The following is a 15,796-nucleotide window of genomic DNA, read 5'->3' as shown; positions in this document are numbered from 1 at the left end:
ACAGTTCTCAAGAGATGCAAGTGTCATCTTCCCTTGTAGGGATGTAAACAGTCCACCCTTATTAACAACATATTGTATCTTTCTGTCCCATTTACCTTTTCATGTCTTTCTTGAATCTTGTACTTGAAGATCAAATTTTTTGTTGAGCTCTGGTCTTTTTATCAGGAAGGCTTGGAAGTCCCCTATTTTGTTGAATATCCATTTCCTCCCTTGAAAAATCATGCTCATTTTTGCAGGGTAGTTGATCCTTGGCTTTAATCCAAGCTCCTTTGCCTTATGGAATATCATGTTCCACACCCTGTGGTCTTTTAATGTAGAAGCTGCAAGGTCCTGTGTAATCCTGACTGTGGTTCCATGATATTTAAATTGTTTCTTTCTGGCTGCTTGCAGCACCTTCTCTTTCATCTGGTAATTTTGGAATTTTGCTATTATATTCCTTGGCGTTGTCAATTTGGGATCTCTTTGAGGTGGTGAGCAGTGGATTCTTTCTATAGTTATTTTACCTTCTGGTTCTAGGACTTCAGGGCAGTTTTCCTTTATGATTTCCTGAAAGATACTGTCTAGAATCTTTTTGTGTTGGGAGCCTAGGTCTTGGTCACTGGCTTTGTGTGCTGGGGCCTCTTATGTTGGCAATTGGAGGCTGTAGAGTTGTGGCTAGAATCAACAAGGCTGGAACTTTCAGGCAATTCTAGGTTGACTGCTTTTCCCTTCCTTTAGCTTTCTTCAGCTCCTTTTAGATGCATGTTGCAGGGTGTTTATCTGCCTGGGACCCCTTGCAGTGTTGTATCCCTCATTTCTGCTAATGCACTGGGAGATTCCTTTGTGGTAGAGTGCCTAGGCACCTGATGGTTTTCTGAGCTGGTTTCCACTGGTTCCCCCACACCCCCCACTGAGGCACTCGGAGGTCCAGGTGTTGGTGTTTGCCTGCTCTACCACCTGGGCTTCAGGATCTCTTCCTGGTTGACAGTTAAAGTTCTGACAGCTTACCTGGTGTTGGGCTGGAATCAGCAAGGCTCAGACTTTAGGAAGACTTTAGGTTGCTTTCTTCAGCTCCTTTCAGACGAATGCTGCTGGGTGCTTATCCACCTGGGGCCCTTTGCAGTGCTCATTTGCTTATTTTTGCTGAGGCACTGGGAGACGCCTTTGCTGGGCTGCTGCACTGCTGTTCCTTGTCTTTCTTCTACTTTAGCTGTTCCAGCAGGTTTTTTTCTGGGGTAATATTTTCTGGGTTTTCAAAGGTTGATAGGGGAGGGTGAGAGCGACTACCTTTTTACTCCACCTGTTCTGATTATTTTTTCATAGAATTTCTGGGATTTGCTTAAAAATTATCATGTCATCTGAAAATAGAGATAATTTTCCTTCTCTCAGCGTATTTTTAAAACCTCTTTTCTTGTATTATTACCATAGTTAGCATTTTTAGGATGATATCAAACAATAGTGGTAAAAATGGGCATTTTAAAAATTTACTTCCATCTTCCTGGAAAGATATTAGTGTCAAAAATAGTGATAGTTCTTGGCTTTAGAAAAATACTGCTTATCATAATTGGAAAGTTATATTTATTTCGATGATTTTTATTGTTTTTTAAAATGCATGCTACATTTTGTCAAAGGCTTTTCCCCATCTATTGATAAAATCATGTGACTATTGTTTTTATTATTAATACGATCAGTTATGTTTATAGTTGTTCTAATATTGAACTATCCCTCTTTTCTTGAAATAAACTCAACCTGGTCATAGATTTGTAAATTGTAAAGGAATGCGAGTCTTCTTATTTTTCTTTCTATCTTTTTTTTCTTCCTTCTCATATAATGGGGAAAGCAGTGGATTTTGATCTGGAGGACCTGGTTTGAAATTCCAGTTTTGATATTTATTATTTATGTGATCTTAGGAAACTCACCTTTCTTCTCTGGGCCCCATTTTCCTCATCTCTAAAGTGAGGGGAGTAGGCTAGGTAGGGGATGTTTAAAATTGCTTCTAGTTCTACATCCTCCTACAAGCCTCCCCTCTGCCTTCTTATTCTCCTCTTCTATATCCTTCTCCAAGTAGGGATCCCAAGAGGATGCATGTAATAGCAGCTGAATAAATGATGAATGAAGGAAGGAGTGAATGGGGAAGGAAAGGCAGTTTCTCCCTGAAACTGGGCAATTTATTTCTGTATTGAGACTCATACTCTTATGAGCACACATATTCACACAAACACTGAGGTCAAAGTGAACCTGGTGGGCCAGGTGGGCACCCAATGAATACAAGCCAGAGCAAGGAAAGGCTAGAAACATCAGCAGGGTATCTAAAGTTAAAACAAGGAGACATTTTGGGCTTCAGGGATCAGGAACCTAAGCAAAAAGTCCCAGGTTGAAGGAGGAAGCCGGACCTTGGTGCTTCTCAGAGTCTCTGTCCTGCTTCAGGCAAGTTCAGGGCTACAGCAACGAATAAACATAGTTTTTATATGGGGGAAGCATCAAGGTGGTGGCTGAGTTCAAAGCAGGATATTTTACTGAGGAGTTCAGTCTGCGAAAGTAGGAGAAACAATCTAAAAATAATCCAGGAAATCAGTACAGGTCCAAAGCATGGAAGGATTAAACAAGAAAAATGGAGAGCTGTAGCAGAGTCAGGGCCAGGGCTTATTCACTCAGCTTTCCACTGGTGGCTGGCTACTTTGGGGTGTGGTCTAATCACTCTGGTCTGGAATAATGGAAATATAAATTATTAAGACTAAAAAAGAAACTTAGAGAAAATTTGTCCAACTGACTCATTTTATAGATAAACTGAGGCCTGGAGAGATGAGGTGACCAGTCTAAAATTAGACAGGTAACAAGTGATAAAGCCAGGATTTGAACTCATGTCTTTTGACCTTAAGTCTAGAGGTGTGGTGGTCTTGAACATTCCATTAGGCTTCCTCTTCAAGTGTCCTTACCAAATAACACTGACTGTGGAGAGGCATTATTAAAGACCAACAGTAACCCTTTAAGTCCATCTGATCCAGTCAGGCTCACGCAGGGGTCTGAGTTACTTCAGTTTAAAGGCAGCTGTCAGAGCAACTACTCCCAAGACATACTCCTCCATCTCCTCTTTCTTTCTTTCTTCCTTTCTTTCTTTTTTTTTTTTTTTGCTTTTTGGTGAGGCAATTGGGATTAAGTGACTTGCCCAGGGTCACACAGCTAGTAAGTGTCAAGTGTCTGAGGCCAGATTTGAACTCAGGTCCTCCTGACTCCAAGGCCAGAGCTCTATCCACTGCACCACCCAGCTGCCCTTATCTCCCATTTTTCTATACACACCTTGGACAACAGCATGAGAAGCTGTCTGGGGAAATCAGTCCTTCATTCAGCTCAAAGGAGACTTGAAGTTCTCTATTTGTCTCCTCTGTCTTGAGCAACTAATGAAGGTGGAACTTTGTATTAGATACTGGGTGAAAAGATAGAAAAAATGCACTGCTTTAATGTAGGGACACAGAGCTCCCATGTTCTGGCAGTCCCTAGTATGACTGTCGACACACTCACCTTTGGTGAATCCAATCAGAGAGTCAGACATAACCTACCCTCAGGGAGGCTAGGTCAAATGGAAATCTACTTCTATTTCCATGTCCACATTGCTTTTAGACATAAGATGGAAGTATATAAACAGAGAGGCAGCATGGAATAGCAGAGAGTCTTAAATGTGGAGTCAAAAAATCAAATCCTGGCTCTCTTAATTAATTCCTGAATGTCTTTGGGCAAGCCCCTTAACCTCATCTAGGCCTCCGTTTCTTCACTTATAACGTGGGAACATAGAATTAGATGAGCTCTAAGGTCCCTTCTAGGTCTATATTTATCTTTGAGACATCTTCCCCTAGAGGATATTGATGAATGTAGAGGTGAGAGAGAAGAGCTGCTTAGGAAGGTGGTAGGGTGGGAAAGGTTAGCTGGGAACAAGCATAGGGAATATGAATCTGAGAAGCCTTTAAATTAATTTTTTCCCTAATTAACAAGCATTTATATTCTCCTCCTCTCACCCCCCCATTGAACAAAATAAAAAGAAAGAAAAAAAGAAAAAAAACACAAAACCCCCACAACAAACATTCAAAGTCAAGCAAAGCAAATTCCCTCATTGGCCATGTCCAAAAACATTCTATATTTTGAGTCTATCTCCTCTCTGTCAAGAGATGGTGCTTCATCTATGGTCCTCTAGAATTATAGCTTGTCAGTACATGGATCAGAGTTCTCATCTCTTTCAAAGTTTTGTTAATAATAGTTATTATACAAATTATTTTTTGGCTCTTTTCAGTTTATTACCCACCAGTTCATGCAGATCTTCCTAGTCCTTTTTCTTAGACCATATATTTCACAATTTCTTATGGCATAATCATTTTCCATTCCCATACCATAATTTGTGCAGCCATACTCCAATAGCTGGGCATTCCCTGAGTTGCCATTTTTTTTTTTACTGCTACAAAAAAGACTCTGAGCAGCCTTCTGAAGGAAGATAGAGAAGAGAAAGGTAGATAGGGATAGGATTTAGGGACTCTTTCTATGACGGAGTCTTGGTTAGATGGATGACAAAAGGTTCATGCTGACGTCGCTGAGGTCCTGGTCTAGATGCAAAGGGTGGAGTTGTGGTGTAGACCTGGTCTTGTGAATGTAATGTGGACTTCTGGGATTGAGGTGGGCAGTGTATCTTATGAAGCCACTTCCCACTTCTATTTCTAGATAAAGATGCCCTCAAAGCAGCCATTGTGAGTGGTGACTGAGCAAGGACAGAGGACACTGTGTGGCCCAGGCCAGGATGAAGGAAAATAAAAAGGAAGTCCAAGTGGCCCATTTCACCGTGGACAACCAGGACATCTCCCTCTGGCCCCGAGGTGAGTCCAGGTGACTCTGCTCTGTTCTCCTGAGCCCTCCTCATTCCCTCTTTCTTGCCCATTCCTGTATTTGACCATCTTCCCCAGTTAACTTGTATATATATTTGCATTTATTCTGTGTATTCTGAATATAGATAATATATGGAATATATATATATAAAACATAGAAATACATATGTGGAATACAGAAATAATAGAATAAGGTAATCTTACAGATGTGCTTTTGCTCAATCAGTTAAGAAGGTATTAAGTGCTTACTATATATAAAGAAAGACAACTAATCTCCCAGTACAATACCAGCTGCTTCTTTTTTTAAGGCAATCAGGGTTAAGTGACTTGTCTAAGGTCATATAGCTAGTATGTATCTAAAGCTGGATTTGAACTCTACCCACCATACCACCTAGCTGCCCCAGAATGCCAGCTCCTTGAAAAGAAGGATCTTTTCATTCATTGCATTTGTAACCCCAGAAACTAGCATAGTGCCTGACACACAGAAAACATTTAGTAAATGCTCATTGATTGACTAACATATATTTGGGCCTGGCTCTTCCACAGACTTGCTTTCTTTTTTTTTCTTCTCCCAACAGACCCTTCTCCAAAGAAGGAGTCACCTGCAGCCCTGAGGACCTTGCCCTCTGTCTATGTAGCTATTATTCTCTTGGCAGTGGGCCTAGTTGTTTTCTTCCTGGCAATGATCATTCTCTGTAAGTTAATGGCTTTGAGTTTCCCCATTCTTGGCCTTTCCCCAGCTTTCGGGAGGGGGAGAGCTTCTATCTTGCATGCTCACAGATGAAGTTACTGCTCTGTTCTTGATGGCTACCCTTTCCCAGACCTATTTCTCTTTCTTCTTTGTCTGCATCTCCTCCTCCTCTTCCTTCAGACTCCTTTCCCAGGTCTTCTCAAGGGTCTGACCTCCCACTGCAAAACAGACAGTAAGATCCAGAGCTAGAAGGGACATCCAGTCCCACCTCTCATTTTACAGATGAGGAAACTGAGGCCCAGAGAGGTTAAGTGACTCTGGCTCCAAATTCCCATAGTTTCCCTTTTCCCTTTTCCTCCAGATTCTGCCCCCAGTCCCTTGCCTCCCCGTCTCTATGGCTCTTTCACTATTTTTGTGTACCCGTATCTTTGGTTCCTATCTCATGTCTGTGTCCTGCACCCCATTCTCATGGCTCCCTAGATACTCCCCTGGTCCTACCTCTCTGCATTTGAGGACTTGTCTATGACCCCCTGCTGGCCCTCCTCTTATCATCCCCACTATTAGCTGTTCCTTTGTACGAGCCTTTCTACCATATCCAGCGTAAGTGGAGTACAATGAAAAAAAAAAAGCGCTTTCTGAGGTCAGAGGAGCTGGGTGCAAATCCCACTTTGGACACTGCCTGTGTGGCTCTGGCCAAGTCAATGAGTCTCTCTGAGCCTCAGTTTCCTCATCTGTAGAATGAAGGGGTTGGAATAGATGGTTCAATCCTCCAGCTGACCTTGCACTTTCCTCCTCCTCAGATCCTCAGTTACTGGGAAGGATAGATGATGTCAAGATCTCTGTCGACATGCTCAAAGGCCGTGCAGAGAACACCAGTGTCTTTCTCAGTTCTGAGATCAAGAAGTTGAGAAACAAGTTGGAGGATTCCCGTACACAGGTCCAGATGCTAAATCACAGCCTGGGGTATTCGGAAGTTCAGATGCAGCTGTTAAGTGCCATGTTGAAGCAGGACACTGCTCAGCTTCAAGCATTAACGAGCAGTTGGGAAGAGCTTGAGGCTTTAAATGCCCAGATTCCGATGCTGAAACAGGATTTGAAGAAAACTGGGGAGCTAAATGCCAAGGTTGAGCAGCTCAGGAAAGATCTGCAGACCCTGGGGGCATCACTGGCACAGCAGCGTGAGTGAGGTGTCTGTGGGGGAGGACTGAGTGGGAGATGCTGCTCCTGAAGCTTCAGATGCTAAGGAGACTGGGGAGGTTGGGTCTCAGGCCAGCAGAACTCAGGCAGCAGTTCCTGGGATAGAGAAAGGGGATGTATACAGAGGGGATAGAGAGCCCTGCCATGGGGAAAGAGACCTCCCCACGTGGAGGGGGGAAGGGGTTGGGGAAGGCTCCAGGATCCTTCAGATGGAGAGGCCCTGTAGAAGAAAAAAAACGGCTTCTGGGCTGTGACTTTAAAGATGAAAGTCACTGGAAAACTTGTCTGGTCTTTACCAGCCCTGGCTGTTTTATACCAGGTCACATTATCAGGGGGAGCACTGGCTATCACTTGCTGTCTACATCGAGAGCCAAGTACAACATCCCCCTTCTTCTAGTCTCAAGATCTGAGCTCTGCCACTGGCTTTGCTGTGTGAGCTTGAGCAGGTCCCAGCATCACAGAATCTCAGTGGTGGAAAGAACCTCAGAGGTAGTCCAGCCCAATTCACACCTAAACAAAATCTCCTAACAAGCCTTGAATTTGGAGTCAAAGGACCTGGGTTCAGTTCCTGTTTCAGTCCTTTACTATCTATGTGACCATGAGCAAGTCACTTAACCTCTCTGGGCCTCAATTTTCTCATACAATGAAGGGGTTGGAAGGCCACCTCTATATCTATAATCCCATGACCTGTGATGAGAGACCCCTCTAGCTCCTAAGGCAGCCCATTACACTTTCAGATAGCTTTAAATCTTAGGAAAATTTTCTTCATATCAAGCCTAAATTTGCCCATTTTCTATTTCTACCCATTGCTTCTTATTCCACGCTCCTAAATTACCCCCCCACAAGAAAAAGTCCATGAATCAACCTCTGTTTTCTTTCTGTATAGTTAGTATTTTATTTCCCCAGTTACATGTAAAAACAATTTTTAACATTTGTTTTTAAAACTTTGAGTTCCAAATTCTCCTTCTTCTTACCTTCCCCCCCCCATTGAGAAGGCAAGCAATAGTCAATGCATCAACCTTTCAGATACTGAAGTCTTGTCTTCTCCAGAGAACCTTCCCCAGCTTCTTCAACCAATCCTCAAAGGACAATTCTCAAGGTCCCTCACTATCCTAGTTGCCTTTTTCTCAATACTTTTCAGTTTTCAAGGTTTTTCCTAAAATTTGGTGCCCACAATCAAACATAATACTCTGATATCATTTGATTGGCCAAGGCAGAATATAGCAGGATCAGCAAATTATGCATTGGCCTTGGAATCAGCAAGACTTGGATGTGAATCTTGTCTTAGCTACTCACCAGCCGAATGACCCTAGGCAAGTCAACTTGTCTCTGGGCCTCAATTTCTTCATCTGTAAAATAATAATAATAGCTAGCATTTACATAGTGCTTTTTTCTTGAGTATCAACTTCCTATTAGCCATTTTTGTTCTGTCCTTTCCAGTCCAAAGATAATTTTCTTTGGTAGGAAAAATAGAAATAAAATGAGTTGGGAAACTCTGTCTTCTCTCTGTAATTAGTTATCATCACCCCATCCACTCATTACAAGTAGTGGTCCTAGCCTTTCTTTGAGCCCCCTCTTTCCTTCTTCTGCTCATGTATTTTTTTCAAACTTAGTTGGTTAATGATGCATGTACAAAGTTCTCTTTAGGCAAGCCTTCCTTTTCCATCCCATCAGAATTGTCCCTCCATATTTTCAGAATTTCATTTTTGAGAACTTCTCATCCTTTCTGAGATGACTTCTATTATAGAATTTAGGTCACAGGATGCTTAACTATGTTTTCTCTGAACCCTTTGAGATGTGCTCTTCTTATAGTGAATGTGGGACTATATCAACTTTTCTCTTAATCTTTAGCACAAATTCCAATACAGAGTGGTCATTTCTCCTCAGGTCATTTCCACCCCAGTAATTTGTTCCTTCTTGTTCAGAGAATGAGATAAAAAGAATAGAAGTTCCTGTTAGTCATTTGTCCATCTTTTGAAAGATCAGATTATTAAGGCAGATGACAGGATAATTGAAGTCTCCCATGTATCAGATTTGTGCCAGATTTGTGATCTGTTTCTGGAATGCATCATCTATTTCTTTTATCTGTCCGGGTAGTCTGTAGAAGATTCTAATGACAAAAGTACTTTTATTCTTGCCACAGCTGGTCTTCACCTAGATTTCCTCCAACATGCTTCCCCACCGCTCCACCCCTCTGGCTCTTGGAATTCTTACCTATCCTATTCGTTTTGAATAAAGCATACTCTCCTAGACTCATATTCCAGTCAAAGGTTTCATTGCACCAAAGTTCAGTGATAAACATGGGATCATATTTGCCTCCCTGCACTAGGTTCTTTATCTACTTCAACTGCTTTGTTGCCTGTTATTTGTGTATTTGAGGCCATGAATTTTATCAGTGGTTCTTTTCTTGGATTTTTAGTCTTGTGAATTACTGAGGGTCTCTCTTGCGATTCTTCATCCCACACTGTACCTCCTATCCAGCTTAGTGGGTTTATGGAGGTAGTGTCCTCCTTGGACCCTCTTCCTTTTCAAATTAAAGCCCTTTTGATTAGATTTGCAAAATGCCAAGAAAAAACATTTTTTTCAGCTCTTGTTAAGTGCATTTCATCCCTGTCCAGGAACATGCTCTCCTGTATTCTAAGCCATTGCCCAGAAACCTAAATCCCATTCTCAGATATGATCTTTTTAACTCGCTGTTCATTTTCTTCTATCTGCCTTTTTCCTTGGAAAAGAAAGTCTTGCCTTTGATCACCAACAGTAATAAAGGCACTACTTAGATCTTCAAGGTCAGTCTATCAGTCAATAAACATTTATTAAAAACTTACTAAGTGCCAGGTGCTGTGGTAAGTGCTAGGGATACAAGGAAAGGCAAAATAATGTCTCTGCTCTCAAGGAGCTCACATTCTAGTTGGGAAGACAACATGCAAACAACTATGGATTTAGAAGTAATCTCAGAGGGAAGGCACTGGTGAAGCATGGGTGTGTGTGTGTGTGTGTGTGTGTGTGTGTGTGTGTGTGTGTGTGTGATACGGTGGACTGGGCTGGGTATTGAAGGAAGCAAGGGAAGCCAAGAGGAGGAGGAGGTGAAGAGGGAGAGCATTCCAGGAATGAGGGAAAGCCAACACAAAGGCGTGCGGTTGGAAGACAGAGTGTCTTGTGTGAGAATAGCAAGAAGGCCAGTGTTGCTTGACTGTAGAGCAGACCTCCATTTTCTAGATTCCTTCTGGTGGTATCATTTGTATCCATGTCAATCACCACAAGTGGTTGTCAATCACCATAATACTCATCAGGTCTAATGAGTCTTGGGAGGTTCTCTATTACATCTTGGATACCTGCTCCAACAAGATGGTAGACCTCTCTTCTTATTATCAGGTGAGCAAAAAACCACTTCAGTAGCCTTCAGTAGGGTGTCACCAACCACCACTCTTTGTCTCTTCTTCCTTTGACCCTGATGGGATTGTCTTTCACTTGTCAACTCCTGGAGCTTTTAGTCACCATTCCCTTAAGGGAGAACAGCAGCTTCTTCCTTCTCAAGGATTCAGCCCTCTCTTTTTGGGGAAGATGCCCCTATCTGTTGTTTAGCTCCAAGTGTTCAGTGGTCCTTCTTGAATTTCTGCTCTGTGCCCTGTTCTTCCACTCTCCAATTTCCTGACACAGTTCACAACTTCCCTCTGCCTTTCCAGATCTTTTTTTCTTCTTTGTTTTCCCATTCAATCCTCTTTCCCCTCTCCCACTTTTAAACAGATCTTCATTCTCCTTGATAACCTGGAGAAGGCAGAAACATTCTTTGAGAATCTTGACCTTATTTTCTAGGAGGGAGACCAGCCTGTTCTTTGTGGATAAGTAAGAAATACAAACATCACATACTCATTACAGGGCACTGCAAAATTCACCTTGCTCTCCAAACTTTCTGGAAATGATATCCTCATTTCTTTCCACCATTTTTCCCCCATTGGAACATGGTGGCCACCTGCTTGAGGGCATCTACAGCTCTAAAACTCTTTCTTCTCTCCCCATTAGCACCTGCTGACTCCTCACTCCAATGACGTGGTCACCACATCCAACTTCCTTTTTATTAACTTTATTTTGCTAACTTGTCTTGTCAGCTTCCTAGTTCTCTTCATGTTCTTCTCCTCTTTGGTTCCTCCAGTTCTTCTACTTCACTTCCTTCTACTTAACTTTAAACTTTTCTCCTCTCTCAGTTCTAAACCTTCTTCAATTGGAGTTTTCTTCAACCTCTTTTAAATTTCTCCCCAATTTTCCATCCCCTAAAGTCTGTCCTCCTCTGTTGGACTCATTTTCAGCCTATGAAAATAAGATTAGATCAGGGATTCTTAATCTGAGATCCATGAGCTTGTCTAAAAAAATTGATAGCTGTATTTTAATGTAATTGATTTCCCTTGTAATCTAACTTTTTAAATGCATTTTAAAACATAAACCCAAGAAAGGGTCCATAGGCTTGATCAGATTGCCAAAGGGATCCATCATACACAAAAAATGCTAAGAACCTCTGGACTAGATGATAACTTAGGAGCTTTCCAGTCCTTACATTCTGTGAGTATATTAGACTCCCTTAGAAAGAAGATTCCTCCTCTTGCTTCCTGGACCACTCAGTATTATGGCACTAGAATCAAAGGCACTTGAAAGATTTTTCCATTACTCCATGTCAGGCCTGTGGGAAAGTTTTAGAGCCTCTTGGTGTCCTGGGAACCACTTGGGTCAGCCCCTATAAGGATAACATTGCTTGTGAGTAGTGAATTCCCCATCTCTGAAGATCTTCAAGTGGATATGGGATGAGTACTTGTTGGACATATCTCAGTGGTCATTCCTGCCCAGATGTGGGTTAGACTCAGTGTCTTCTGAGGTGCCTTTAAGGCTTAAGATTCTGGGCTCCTGGCAATGAAATATTTCACCTCAACCTTGTTCCACAGGTTACATTCTGGAGATGGCCTCTCAAGACTGGAAATTCTTTGGAGGGAACTTTTACTATTTTTCTACCATGAAAAAGTCTTGGTACAGTGCCGAGCAGTTCTGTACCACTCAAGATTCTCATCTGACCTCAGTGACTTCAGCAACAGAACAGGTCGGTGACCAAAGGGATATTTAACACAGAGAATAATGAAAGGTAGTATGGTGTAAGGGAAATTAGTGCTACATTTAGAGTCAGGAGATTTGAGTTTGAATACTGACTCTAAAACTTATTAGCTATGTGACCTGGGACAAGTCCAGGGGTTGTGAGAGAACTGCTTTGTAAAATCTACACTCCTATAGAAGAAGGGATTATTATGAGTACTGGGAAGTGGAAGGGAAAACGTCTCATCTACGCACATTGGGAAAACAGACCTTTCCTCATGAGCACTTATAGGAACATCTATCCAGGGGAGTGATCCTTCTGACTCAGGGCTAGGGCTGAGGAGAAGGCCCTGAGCAAGATAACAATATTAAGCCCTAGGTGTCTCTGACCACAGGAGGCTTTAAGCTTTTGCTGTAACATAGACCATTTGACTTACAGGCCTTGTAGAATAGGATTTTTTGACATTTAATAATATGGGGACTTGTAATAAGTTCTACTCTAAAGTGTCCCTCATTGACTCATTGCCCCAAAGAATTATATGCCCTAGTCTGCTGCTCAGATCACCTACCCCTCGTCTTCCTCTTATTCCTCCAACCAAATCTCCATCTCAGAACTGGAGCTGTGTTCATCATAAAGGGGACTTTGGGCTCTATGGTTATCCCTTCCACATCACGACTTTCCCCATTGCAGTTTTGAATATCATATTTTGATATTTGATTATGATATTTGAATGTGGTATTTGAATATCACATTAGCATAAAAAATTAAATGGGAATTTTTGGGGGAGTTTTTTAAAAGCCACAGAGGACACTCAGAGGCCAGCAGACAACACAGAGCCTATGATCGAATACTAAACCAAATTTTACTGTAAGGTACTGTAAACATCCTATAAAAGGAAAGAAGAAATTCAGACTTCTCTGGTACAAAGGAAGGGTCAAAAAATTTTACGAGGATTTCCAGATCATCAGGGTACTGTGCTCCCAGGACCGCAGTGATATGGAAGGGATAATTGTAGTTTCTGAGCTCTGGTCCAGTGACAAAGCAGAGTCAGCATCATGACCAAGAGCCAGGCTGATCCTTGATCTACAAGAACCTGCATATGTCACCTGGAAAGGAAATAGATGCTAAGTCCTGTGCTGGTCCTATGGGTCCTATGCTAGGTTAGAGCCTTAGCATGGGCAATTCTGGAGACCAATTTTGTTTCCCTCTGGTCCTTGGGAATTCAATCAATTTGTGAACACATATACATATACCCAAGTGGTTCCCAGCACCCCAAGAGGCTCCAGAACTTTCCTACAGGTCCAACATGGGTGTAATGGAAAAATCTTTCAAGGACCTTTGATTCTAGTGCCAAGATACTGAGTGGTCCAGGAAACAAGGGGCAGGGGGGAGAATCCTGTTTTTAAGGGAGTCTAATATACATATATAGCCTGGGCAGGGTACAAAAAGAGATCCTGTGCTTAAGTGAGATAAACATTCTGCCTCCATAGAGCTCACAGCATAGCAGAGGGATTAAGATACAGACAAGGTAATTGAGATATGGAATGATAAATACATTAAAGTGGTGTAAAAAAATGTTATCTGGAGATCCCCTTTGGAGGCATAGACACAGAGGCACAGACATATATATAAACACAAAGAAATATGTTACTTTTCACTCAACCCCAATTCCCCTCACTCAGTTAACGGCACCTTCTCTGTCATTTTCATTTTGTAGGAGTTTCTTTATAAGGTAGCCAAAGGAGTTCCTTATTGGATTGGCCTGACAAAAATAGGATCTTCTGGCAGCTGGCACTGGGTTGATGGAACCCTATATATAGAGAAGGAAAATGTTCGGTGAGTCCATAATCATGACTGCTCTCTCCCTGGCCCTTTCCTTTTTTCATGGCCCCTGGTAGATGCCTGGACCCTGGAGGCAGGGTCAGAGAAAAAGTGACCCCATCTTGTCCTGTCCAGTGTATTGTAGGCTTTCAGAAGGCAGGGCTCCAACCTGTGAGTCAGGAAACAAGGGCATTAGGCCTAGAACTAGAGCCCTCACTGGGTCTGTGATCTTGGCCAAGTATCCTATCTCTGGGCCTTTGTTTCCTCATTTGCAAAAATTAAGGTTTTTGAATAGATGATCCCTCTTAGCTCTGAAGTTCTATACTCAATGTTTTAAAGTGCTTTTCATTTCTGACAGTCTATAGCTTGTTTTTTATGTATGTGTGTGTGTGTGTGTGTGTGTGTGTGTGTGTCTGTATACATACGTGTATGTATTTGTGTTTAACATGGAGGCCTGAGAATTGTAATCCCAGCTCAGGGTAGATTTTGGCAGGTTTGGTGGACTCAAAGATAAATTTCTTTTGAGGTATCTTCTGCTCTCACTGTAGCCTCAGTAGACATGGTTCTTAAATGGGAACAAAATTTGAGGTCAAAAGACCTAGGTTCTCCTGGGATCTAGGCTGCTACTTCCCCGTCTTGGACCTGGTTCTGAGACCAAAGGCAAAAAAAGGAAGAATGTATGCTATGTGCTCTTTTCTCATCAGGTTCTGGATAAAGGGGGAACCCAATGACAGAGGTGAAAATGAGCGTTGTGTAACTTTAGTGAAGTCCTCTCTGATGTCCTGGAATGATTTGACTTGTGACCAGGAGGTCCAATTCATTTGTAAGAAGGGCCCCAAACCATCGGAGACTGACCAGTTCCATGATGGAATTCTGCTGCATTCTCCCAGCTCCTCTCAAACTCAACATAAGGGTGATAGTCATCCCTCTAACATCCACAGGGAATTTTCTCCTTAGCTTATCTTGTTTTAATGTCATACCAAAATATTCTGGGACCTGTATATATCACCTGGGACTCACTTTGCCTCAGCAAGCTGGGGAGGAGGAAAATAGAGGATAGAGGGAAGAGGACATTGAAGAAACTGGGCTGGGGTTGTCTGGAGAAGGTCCAGATATGTCTCCTACTTGAGATTTCACTATTTCTCACAGTGGCACTGCCATTCACCAAGCTCCCATGTTCAAAACCTTGTGGTTATTATTGACTCTTCTCTCTTCATCACCTCTCTATGTCTGGGCAATTGCTATCTCCCCAATATCTCTTCCATCTTCACCTTTCTCTCTACGTCCTTTGCTACCACCTGTACCAATGAGGTACAGGCCCTTGTTGCTACCCATCTAGACCCTTACAATAGCTTCTTGACTTTTTTTCTACCTTCTCTCATTTCTCCTTTCTAATCATTATTTATACCGTTGCCTTGGTAATCTTTCTTTGGTATAAATTTGGTCCTTTTAAAGTTCTACCTTGCCTAAAGTAGGCACCTAATAAATTCCTGCTGAGTCAAAATGAAAATCGTCAGTGGTTCTTTATTGCCTCCTGAGTAGATATCAAATGTCTTGCTTTCAAGGCCCTTTACAAACTGGTGCCATTCTATCTTTAATATTTTATCTTCTATTGCTCCAAGTAGTCTAATCATCCAGACAAACTGGTAGACTCTCTGTCCCCAGATGTGTTCTACATTCACCTGGCTCTCTGTGCCTTTGCTAATACCCCTACCTATGCTTAAGATGTCCTGCCTTCACTTCCTTTACTGGATCAGAGATGACTGATGGGACATGAAAGCTGTCTTCAAATGTTTGAAGGTCTCTTATATGGGAGAGAGATTAGACTTTTTCTTTCTGCCCAGAAGGAAAGACTAGGAGCAGTGGTTAGTAGGAGCAAAGACTTCTGGCATTGGAGGAAATAAAGTGTAGATGAAGTATAGTGCTAACAGGGAGAGACACAAACACAGTTAGGTATGATACGGAATCCCTTATAAGAAAGAATTTTAAAAGGGAAAGAAAGGAGGCGAAAGTACTGCAAAATTAATTAATATATCAAAAAACCCTAACATGAGCAATATTTCACCCCCAGGTCCCTTTCCTCAGTTGTTACAAAGGGTTTTTTCCTTTTCCTTTTTTTTTCCAATGTGGGAGGAGTGAATAGAAGAGAAAAATCAATTTGTGTTCATT

The 15,796-nt window shown here is 42.1% G+C and overlaps 1 protein-coding gene across 1 annotated transcript; it reads left to right on the top strand.

Moving 5' to 3' along the window:
- Nucleotides 1–4,733: 4,733 nt before the first annotated feature.
- Nucleotides 4,734–15,137, top strand: LOC110220958 (C-type lectin domain family 4 member K). The gene is made up of 6 exons (XM_021005268.2): nucleotides 4,734–4,835; nucleotides 5,423–5,539; nucleotides 6,336–6,713; nucleotides 11,664–11,815; nucleotides 13,524–13,642; nucleotides 14,332–15,137. Exons 1-6 carry the CDS (start codon nucleotides 4,760–4,762, stop codon nucleotides 14,582–14,584), a joined length of 1,095 nt encoding a protein of 364 aa, XP_020860927.1. The 5' UTR covers nucleotides 4,734–4,759; the 3' UTR covers nucleotides 14,585–15,137.
- The last annotated feature ends 659 nt before the right edge of the window (nucleotides 15,138–15,796 follow it).

This window comes from Phascolarctos cinereus, unplaced genomic scaffold (genome assembly GCF_003287225.1).
Source record: "Phascolarctos cinereus isolate Bilbo 61053 unplaced genomic scaffold, phaCin_HiC Scaffold_9;HRSCAF=440, whole genome shotgun sequence".
Taxonomy (NCBI): Eukaryota; Metazoa; Chordata; class Mammalia; order Diprotodontia; family Phascolarctidae; genus Phascolarctos; species Phascolarctos cinereus.
Note: the sequence above shows the minus strand (reverse complement) of the source record. Positions and strands in the feature narration are given on the sequence as shown.